The sequence below is a fragment of the Oryza sativa genome, chromosome 11, assembly GCF_034140825.1.
Source record: "Oryza sativa Japonica Group chromosome 11, ASM3414082v1".
In the NCBI taxonomy this organism is placed as follows: Eukaryota; Viridiplantae; Streptophyta; class Magnoliopsida; order Poales; family Poaceae; genus Oryza; species Oryza sativa.
The window spans coordinates 10164195-10175207 of NC_089045.1; the positions used below are offsets into that span (position 1 = coordinate 10164195).

The 11013-nt window shown below is 39.7% G+C and overlaps 1 protein-coding gene across 2 annotated transcripts; it reads right to left on the bottom strand.

Annotated features, from left to right (window-relative positions):
• Positions 1 to 208: 208 nt before the first annotated feature.
• LOC9271600 (cysteine-rich receptor-like protein kinase 44) lies at positions 209 to 9255 on the bottom strand. Of its 2 annotated transcripts, none has more exons than XM_066305115.1 (6): positions 9052 to 9255; positions 4202 to 4457; positions 3880 to 4111; positions 3354 to 3507; positions 3012 to 3233; positions 209 to 978 (listed from the first exon to the last, which is right to left on the bottom strand). In XM_066305115.1, the coding sequence occupies exons 1-6, from the start codon at positions 9142 to 9144 to the stop codon at positions 568 to 570; spliced, it is 1368 nt and encodes a 455-aa protein (XP_066161212.1). In that variant the 5' UTR covers positions 9145 to 9255; the 3' UTR covers positions 209 to 567. The 2 variants fall into 2 exon arrangements, with proteins under 2 accessions (XP_066161212.1, XP_015615937.1); XM_015760451.3 differs by lacking the exon at positions 9052 to 9255 and adding an exon at positions 5958 to 7484 and having other exon boundaries at positions 215 to 978.
• Between the last annotated feature and the right edge of the window lie 1758 nt (positions 9256 to 11013).

Here is an 11013-nt window from a genome sequence, read left to right on the forward strand (position 1 = left end):
AGAAGTTGAATTTTTACTTGCATGTTTGTGGAGTGATATATCACATGTTAATACACCTTCTCAATTTTTTTTTTCAAATTTTATCATAACCATTTGACTGATATACAAACAACGAGGGGATATCCCCTGGAGGGATCAAAATCCTCTTCCTAAATAAATAAATAGGGAAAATTATAACCATGCCATTATAATTTTGTAAAATTTAAGATATGTCATCCTGACCCACATGTCATTGACTCATGTGGGTCCTACATGTCATTGAGATACCGATGGCATATCTCAAACTTTAAAAAATTATAATGGCATATGGTTCCAAATTACCTAAATAAATAAGCTGTTCTGATGGTGACTTCTGCGAGTTTGAGCACAAATTAAAGAACTTATTACATCGTGGATATATAAATGTAGTAGCAAATCCTACATTTGGTTTCAACCAACTTTTAAACCGTAAGAAAACGAGTGCAAACATCAAACATTAACCCTGAACACGCAAATAAAATGCTCAATCGGAATACATATTTCAGGCTATTTTCGTTGATTTTATTCAATGACTGGCAGGTGAAACAGCTAGCTTTCTGCCTGGGGCAACGCCACATAAACGATCGGCAGCTTCTCCTCATCCACGACCTTACCCATTGTTTTCTTGAACAATTCTTCAGTGATATCTTCAGTTTCAGGTTCGAGGTCCTCATTCACTCTAGTGCTCTGCACAACGAACATGTCATGGCACTGCAAATACGGGGGTGCCGTCTCCTGTGCTTTCATGGTTACAGTGACATAGCAACTGGACCATGGTGCAATGGTTCCTTTGTTTGGTTGTGTGCTATACTTCTTTTGGTTTGCCTTTGTATTAAACGCGATGAAGTAATCCGTCTGGTTTGTTAGCTGCAGACAGCATGATATATCCTTCTTTACCTCGAAGGGGAATCGAAGCTCGCGGACAGGATCAAGCCCAACATATTTGGATTCAGAGCTTTTCTGCGAGGATGAAGTTCATTAGTAAGAATTAATTGAACGAGGCAGTTGGGCAGCAGATTGGAATTTATTAATGAAAAAAAACTAGACTTATATAGTCTGGATTGGGAAACTCTTTTAATCGGTTGACGGATGTCCTCTCCGTTTCTTCACATATCATACAAATGTGCATATACTCTCTCGGGTTAATAATACTTAGTTGTGTTTATGTTAAGGGTGATGCCAAACTTTTCAATTCATTGACTATAAATTATTTCTAAAATATTTCTCTACACCACATGTATAGGTTGGTCTTAAAAAAATACTTCAATAAAATCATATATTTATTTATATTTATATATAAATTATAATGTAAAATAGTGGTTAAATTTTTTTAAGTTGCCTTAAACAACAACTATTATCAACCTGGAGAGAGTATTTTTTTTTTAAAAAAATGACAAGATAGATTAATATGTGATATATCATTTCACAACCATAAAAACACATGCAAGTTTAAATTCAACTTCTTGTACTTAATAAAACAAAACTAGCTATGAGCACACCTATACTATACTAGTTTGAGTTAAACTTGAATGTTTGTTACGCTTCTAAAGGTCGAATTTAATTGGGGAAGTTTGTATAGTGATTTATCACTTATTAATCTATAATGTCCTGTCAATTTTTCCATAGCTATTCAGATATCATGTAATAGTGAGGGGGCATGGAACATATCCTATACACACAAGCTTCACGTACACACTAACTAGCAAATATCATCGAAAATTATATAAAAATTAGACATATACTTCCAATAGTATTACACCTATGTATGAAATCTTATTTTCAAATTTGTTATATTTTAGTCGTAACAAAAAGCTGACAGATTCTTACCTTTAAAACTGTGAGATTTTTCACTTTTTTTGTTACGGGTAAAATATAATGAAATTGAATATGAGACTTTGAAGATATGTAAAATACTATTAGGAGTAAATGTTTATTTTTTAGAATTTTTTATGATATTTGCTAATTGGTATGCACGGAGTGTCTATGGGAAAATTGTGTGCACATGATATGTTCCCATGGGACATTCTCTTCTATCCATTTCCGAGTGGAATACACTATCCATGTGTTGGTGATAAACTGATAATCCTTGTATATCTTGGTCGATCTCATAAATCCCTAGATATTAATTGTAAAATAAAAATAATTAATAGAAAAGAACATGCATGATACTCCCTACATAGTCTCTTAGTCGTCTTATTTTTAAATTGGTCAAATCAAACAAATCTAAAGGCAATTAATTACCAATAAGGTGCTTAACTTTCAATACAACAATCCATAAATGATTACAAAGTACAATATTGGTAGAAAGGTGGGGACATGCTAAAATTTACAAAGGGTAAGGCTGCTTTAGTTGCATCAAGTTCCCAACCCCATCTCCCTCGTTTTCCACGCGCACGCTTTTCAAACTGTTAAATAGTGCGTTTTTTGCAAAAAGTTTTTATAAGAAAGTTGCTTAAAAAATTAAATTAATCCATTTTTGGAAAAAAATTAACTGAAACTTAATTAATTACGTGCTAATGGACCGCTTCAACTTCCGTGCAAAGGGGATGGGTTCCCAACCTGAACAATCGAACACAGCCTAAGTCCATATTGTAGCCCCTTTAATTATTTGTAAAAAGCATTAGATTTTAGAATTATGAAAATAACTATTAAAACATATTTGTATTGCCATACAGCGTATTTGTCCAATTTCAATATATGTGGCGTTATTATAATAAAACAATCAATTTCGTCATTGAAGAGTGTTTTTCAGGCAAACAAGATTGTAAAAGGTTGTAATATGGACGTATTTATCCCTATTTGAAACGGCAAATCAAATGGAACATGCAACTGTCACTAAAGACACGTACGCTATAGTGAACTTGTTAAGTATATATGCTTTCTTTTCTAACATTTTTCATATGAACTGCAAAATGTAAAGTGCATGAATGAAAGCCTGAAAGATGCTCAATAAGTCAGGTAGGAAAAACAGAATTAGTCCATAGTCGTCGTACCTGGCCCAAAAGTGACTTGGGCTGACGCATAAACATGTTTTCAATCTCAGCATCTAACTCGTTCAGTTGATGGATTATATCATTTATCGCAGGCCTTTTGTCTCGGTTGGCCTCCACACATCTTAACGATAATTCAATACATTGTCTCACTGCGAGCATGTCTGCTTCGCGCGATGCATACCTCGATATTCCCTGCACTCTTTTGTTCCATTTTGCATATACCTGCGAAAGACATAATTTTCAAACACGCTCATAGAAAATTAAAGCACTTACGGAATGTATCACAAAATGTTTGAAATGAATATTAGTTTCAATGGTGTAGACATAAAAGAAATTTCTTACATAATCAACAAATTCTTGGGTGGACGACATGTCACAACACTGTCTGTAGCCGTCAATTCCAGCGATTATCTGTATAATTATGACGCCCAAACTGAATACGTCAAACTTCTTAGTGATTTTTCCTTGGTCTATGAATTCTGGTGGCATGTATCCTCTGCATGATACCATAAACATTGTGGAATTTGTTACGGAAACGTATTTTGCTCCTAAATACACTACCGCACAAAATAATATATCAATACGGCTGGTTCATAACCATCATCTCTTGCACTGTCAAATCAGCAATAATTTAAGTCATATGATTTTTCGCAAGAAATAGTCGTGTGAGTACTATTTTGACGTTTTGTGTTTTAAATTGATAGCTAGCCCAAATTGTAGTCGGCGGATTTGTGGAAAAAAACTTGTCTTACATACCCAATCTAATATATATATCTGGAAAAATAAGCATTGAGCAATAATGATAAGTTATCCGCAGTTCTTATTGAATTCTCGAGGTAAGAGGGCTACATACGAATTGTCTGCTTACCTTGTTCCATTCACAGTTTTCGTTATATGTGTTTTTGTCGATTCAAAGAGTCTGGACAAGCCAAAATCTGCAATTTTCGGTGCCATGTTCTCATCTAACAATATATTTTCGGGCTTTAAGTCCAGATGGTAAATAGGCTTTTCTTGTCCATTGTGAAGATAATTTAATCCCTCGCAAGCCCCTTTAATTATTCTGTACCTCGTGGTCCAGTCAAGTCCACCACCAGATTCATCTGCAAAATGTAAAAGGTGTTTTCACCGAGACTTAAACATGTAATCATTTCTTTGCACACTACTAAATTAATTAATTAGATGGTACGTACCAGAAATAAAATTTGCTAGGTTTCCACGCTTCAAATATTCGAAGCAGATAACTCGCTCACTTATTTCAGCATAAGTAAGTTTGCCATTATATTCAACAACTTTATTTTTCGTTTCATAGCAGTAGCCAATTAATTTCACAATATTTTGATGCTGGACAGACATAAGGTTAAGAGATTCATTTTTGAATACCGTATCATTGAGTCCCGGCAACAAATTAAGTTTCTTCACAGCAATCTCCTTCCCATTATGTACTCCCTGTTCATTTTTTCATACAAATTATGTTTTAATCACGAAATTATCATCCATATATAGAAAAAAACACCCATTAATATTTAATACTGATGCATACTATTGCATAGTTTCCACATGTCAGTGAGCTATTTACTTGCGCCTGTTCTGTATCTTGTCACACTCGCTCGCCCTATTGCCCATCCAAGATGTCTTATGGATGAGCTCATATTTTTGCCATTGCAGTTTCGCTAGTTCAGTTGTTGAACTCTAAATTCATGTGCTTAATCATTCATATGCGATTAACTTGCAATCTACCTTGTGTTCTTCAATTCCCATTTAGGGATTAACCTTCTCAACAAGATCAATCGAGCAACAAACGATTGATAACCAGAGAAGATATGGTGCTGTGATTGCAAGGTTCAGATTGTGTTGATTGAAAACCGGATCGTTGGTGTCAATTTTCACAAAATCAAGAGTTATTAATACCTATCAAAAATCATGATCAAGGTCCTCATCATGTGGTCCGACCAGGCGCAAGCAGATGGAGAAGATGTGGCGTACAAAGAGAGAGGAGGAAGGGAGGAGATGTGATACAAGACTGTGACTACCAGGTGGAGTTTATCAACATACTAAAATACTTTGTAAATTGGAATGCCGCACAAAACACCACAGTAGTTTAGGCCAAGGAGAGAAAAATTGAACGGTGTTACTCCCTTTGTCTTTGTCCACGTATATACAATATAAGTATTTGTAAAATCTAAATCGAGAGGCTCGTTTTAGTCGTAATCAGTGACGGCATAAAATAACTTAAAGAATCTTACCTAGCTATAGTACTAGTCCATCAAGCATGTAGAAAATATATTTCTACCATCTATGCTTCAAATAATTTTTTTTAAAATTACTCATCCGATCTACGATCTAATTACCGTTGTGTTCATAACAATTAAATATTTATAACAATATCTCACAAGATTACATTTTTATATAATATTACAAATTACTTTTATAATATATCTAAATTACTTTTAGATTTCATTAAATTATTTCTTAGACATATAAAAGTAAATTTAATAAAGCCTAAAACTAATTTATATATATCATAGAAATATTATAGAGGTAACTTAAATCAAATTGAAAGTATCTTGTCATGACACTAAAAGTAAATCTATTGTAGGAGTAAAAACATCAGTCTATCCAAAGAGTAAATTGTTCATTGAATGTCTAAAATATAATTTAATCAAATCCAAAAGTAATTTATATATGTGATAAAAGTAACTTACATATATAATAAAAGTAATTTACAACATAAATATTTTTTATTAGAAAAAAAGTACGAATTTCCCCCCAACTATCGTGGTCGACCGAATTACCCCCTAAACCTAACAACTAGTCATCGTTCACCCTGAACTTTCAACACCGGACAAATTACCCTCCCTCAAGCCAATCCAGAGCGGTTTTTTCCAACGTGACGTAGACATGGCAATCCAGTAAGTATTTTATTTATTAAAAAAATATAGGACCAACCTGTCATACTCCTCTTTCCCTCCTCTCTCTCTCTCTTTTCTCTCTCTCTCTCTTGCTCTTCCTTTCTCTCGCGCTGCACGCACGGCGGCGCGGGGACGGGCTGTGGGCGTGGGCGGTCGGCAAGAACGGCATAGACGGCGGCGTGCACGGCGGCAGGCAGGCATTCGGCGAGGTAGATGGCCGAGACGAGGCCCATGAGAGCGACGGACAACCACCACAGGACGTTGTTGACGTCGAGGCTGTTGTGGAGGAACGCCGTGGAGGGATCCGACGCCACCGTCTTCCACAGCATCGCCTGGCTGCTCATCGTCTGGCTGGCTCTCGTCCTCGGGAAGCACCGGCACCTCTATCGCTTGCACGAACTCACGCCGACATCGTCGTCGTCCTCATATTAGTCATTACAATGGCAAGAAATTTTGAGCTAGCTAAGGTTTAGAAGCGACGTGGTTGATTGTGTACGTACTCGGAGGGTGTCGAGCTCGGGGCCCTCGAGCGCGGCGAAGTAGCGGTCAACGGTGGGCACCTCGCCGCCGTCGACCTCCTCCTCGGAGATCTTCGAGTCTGCCGTCTCGATATCGGCAACTCCTACGGCAGCATCCCGCGGAGGCTGGACTGGAGAACTGGCGCTCGAGGTAGCCGGAGAAGGTCTTGAACTGGTCGAACCGCCGGTCCCGCGTGCTGTCGCTCCGGGGCACCGGCGCCGCCTCGTCGTCGGCTCGTCCCCTGATCACCGTCAAGGTCGGCTCCGAGTGGAACCTCGCCTGCTGCCTCAGCATCTGCGCCAGCGGCAGCTGGACGCGCCGAGCTGTATCCCCGAAGGCGACGGCAGCACGCTGAAGGAGACGGAGTACGGCGTGTCGATATCTCCTCCGCCGGCTGCGCATCGGCATCATGCGATGGGACTCGAACGACAAGCGGTTGGTTCACCGCAGTCTGGGAGGGAGCAGCAACGGCGCGGGACACAGAGGCGGCAGCAGCGAATTAACTCCACCTCTGGGAGGGAGAAACGGTGGCGCGGGACGCAGAGGGGAAGGTCCAGTCTTCTTCGCCGTCGAGATGGTGCTCGGGATGGGGGCGGTGGCTGGTGGCGAAGGAGGCTGGAAGCGGGGCTCGGGATAAGGATGGCGGGCGATGGTGGATGCAGCTGGAGGTGGGGCTCGGGATGGGGGCGGCGGCCTGTGGCGCAGGCAGCGGCTGGAGGCGGAGGTGGAGTTCGCCGCCGCTGCCTCTGTGTCCCGCGCGGTCGCCACCTCCGTGTCCCACGCGGTCGCCGCCTCCGTGTCCCTCACCGCCGTTGCTCCCTTCCGGACCACGGCGCCAAACGCCTGCCTGCCGCCGTGCCGTGCGTGCCGCCCTGAGCGCCGACGTCCACACCGTCCTCGCCGACCGCCCACGCCCATCGCCCTTCCCCGCGCTGTCCTCGCCAACCGCCCATGCCCACCGCCCGTCCTCGTCATGCACGCTGCGCTAGAGAGAGGAAGAGCGAGAGAGACAAGAGAGAGAGGAGGAGTGGAAGAGGAGTATAACAGGTGGGTCCCACATTTTTTAATTAAATAAAATGCTAACTGGATTGCCACGCGTGCACCACGTTAGACAAAACCGCTCTAGATTGGGTCAGGGGGGGTATTTGTCCAGTATTGAAAATTCAGGGTAAATGATGACTGGTTTTTGGGTTTAGAGGGTAATTCGGTCGACCGCGATAGTTCGGGAGTAATAATTCATACTTTTTTTCCTTTTTATTATAATATAATCATGTAAAATTGTGTTATAAATATTTAATTGCAACAAACACATTTGTGTAACCGGATTATAAATTGGATAAATATTTTAAGAGAAAATTTTATTTGAGTTTTAGATAATAGAAAGTAGGGGGGACTGTGACAAAAAAGTAACAAATGAAATTGGAAAATTGAGAGGTCTCGCTTTAAGATTAACGCGCTACTGTGCGCTAGGGATGTAAAAAAGCTCAAGGCTCACGAGCAGCTCGGCTCGCTATAGACTCGTCTTGAGCTCGATTCGTCATTAATTCGAACTAAGCTCAAGCTTAGCTTCAAACTCACGAGCTTCACGAGCCGAGCTCGAATAGCTCGTCGAGCCTAGAGTTCTCTCCGTTTCTTTTGAGCTGGCATTACTCTCCCTCCAGTTCTTTCAAATTTTCCATGCAACAGCTAGAAGCAGTGCTAGTCTACTAGTAGAGTAGTAGTACTTGATTCATCTCCCAAGAAAAAGCTGAAGAAAAGCAGAGCATGGCGTGGAGGCAGGCCCTAGTCTCTGCTAGTACTACTAGTACCTAGCCTCTACTAGTACTAGGGTGTGTTAAAATTAGAAGTTTTATTGAAATTAGAATGATGTTACGGAAAAGTTAAAAGTTTATGTATGTAGGAAAGTTTTGATGTGATGAAAAAGTTGAAAGTTTGAAGAAAAATTTTGCATCTAAACTCGGCCCTACTAGTACAAGCATGCATGCAACCCAGCTTCATGCCTCCATTTAATGCTACTACTACTATTGGTTATATAATGTTTAAAAACGATAGTACTACAAATCTAATACTGCCACATTAGTTAAGCTCGACAAAGCTCGAGGCTTTAGTGAGCTGAGCTCGAGCCCAAGCTCGTATCTAAACCAAGCTCGACTCGAGCTTGAGCGACACGTCCATAAGTATTATATTTATAGTGTTTTAAATTTGTCCACAAATAAAAAATATTCATAGATCTATGCTACTTAGCTCTTGTTTAGTTCCCAATTTTTTCTTCAAACTTTCAACTTTTCCATCACATCAAAGCTTTTCGACACACATAAACTTTCAACTTTTTTCTTCAAACTTTCAATTTTAGTTAAACTTCCAATTTTGGCGTGGAACTAAAAACACCCTATCTGTATTTATTGTTACATCACTCGACATTATCTTTTTCAATCAGGTAAACTTCTAGACGTATCAAAGTTGATATGCTTATATTATTTTGTTAGATGGAGTAATAGTCAGTGGTTAATACCTCCTATAGTCTAGGGTTGTTTTTATTTAACATGGTTTAGGCGTCGAATGATATCCTATTGCAAAATAGAAAACCAAAAAGTTGAACTTATAGAACATACCTTGTAAACTTTTCCATACCCACCCTCACCAATTTTTTGCTTGTCAGAAAATTTATTGGTAATTTCTTCTATCAAATGGAATGTAAACTCCATAATGATATGTCTCTCCTAGCAGGTGTGCCTTTGATGTTACTTTTCCCGCCTACAGACAATCTGTAACGTCAGCCGAAAGTCCAACTTCTATATATTTCACTGGTAACAGGTAAACCAGGGTTCGGTATGTTATGAACGACGTATAGAAATACAAAGTAAACGAAAAACAATCACAGCGGAGACACACGATTTAACGTGGAAAACCCCTTTAATGCGAAAGGGGAAAAAACCACGGGCACCAGCCAGCAACAATCTCACTATCTCAAGAGTTTTGGGTTACACGCCTATGGCGGCTTACAAGAGAATCAAGTCTCTACGAAACCCTAGCAAAGGGCATATATACCGGCCCAAGCCTCCGGCTTGGGCCTCCGCTCCGCTTCGTCAGAAGCCCGGCCAATATCTTGAAGTGAATTTGGAACAACTCCAACAAACTCCACCTTAAGACAAATTCTTCTTGTATCATAAATCAACCAATCATCTTGAACAACAAAGATAGAAAACCACTGGTGCCAACAATAGTCTCTTGGACTATTCAATTAAACCAACTAAGCTTGAGCACAACTCAAACTTAGCAACAGGAATAGGCTTTGTCATCATATCAGCAGGATTATCATGAGTACTAATCTTGCATACCTTCAGCTTACCTTCTTCAATCACATCACGCACAAAATGATACTTGATATCTATGTGCTTAGTTCTCTCATGGAACATCTGATCTTTAGTGAGGTAAATTGCACTTTCACTATCACAATGCAAACTTATGCAAGATTCAACTCCACTGAGCTCAGCGTACAAACCTTTTAGCCAAATCAACTCTTTGCATGCTTCACAAATAGCCATATATTCTGCCTCAGTAGTAGACAAAGCAACAACAGACTGTAAAGTAGCCCTCCAACTCACAGCACAACTGCCAATAGTAAACACATAACCAGTAAGTGATCTTCGCCTGTCCAGATCAGCAGCATAATCAGAATCCACATATCCAATAAGGCCCTTATCAGTTCTTCCAAACTTCAAACATGAATATGTTGTGCCTCTGAGGTACCTGAAAATCCACTGAACTGCCCTCCAATGTTCTTTGCCAGGATTAGACATATATCTACTAACAAGACTCATAGCATATGACAAATCTGGACGAGAGCAAACCATGGCATACATCAAAGACCCAACAGCACTAGAATAAGGAACCCTTGACATGTACTCAATCTCTGCATCTATACTAGGACACTGAGCAGCTGACAACTTAAAGTGGGGTGCAATAGGGGTACTAACAGCCTTAGCATTTTGCATGTTGAAACGCTGAAGAACTTTCTTGATATAATTATGTTGACTAAGAAATAGCAAACCAGATTTTCTGTCTCTACTAATTTCCATACCAAGAATTTTCTTAGCACTACCAAGATCTTTCATATCAAACTCACTACTCAACAGCTTCTTTAACTTAGTGATTTCAATCTTACTCTTGGCAGCAATCAGCATATCATCAACATATAACAGCAAATATATAGGTGATCCATTAACATGCTTGATGTAAACACAGCTATCATATTTAGATCTTTTAAAACTGTGTGACAACATAAATGAATCAAACCTCTTGTTCCACTGACGAGGGGACTGTTTCAAACCATACAAGGATCGCTTCAACTTGCACACATATTTTTCCTTGCCAGGCACTATGAACCCTTCCGGTTGGTCCATGTATATGTCCTCCTCAAGCTCTCCATGCAAAAACGCAGTCTTCACATCTAACTGCTCAAGCTCAAGATCATGTGAAGCAACAATACTAAGAAAAGTACGAATTGAACTGTGTTTTACCACTGGAGAGAACACATCATTATAGTCAACACCCGGAATTTGACTGTAACCTCT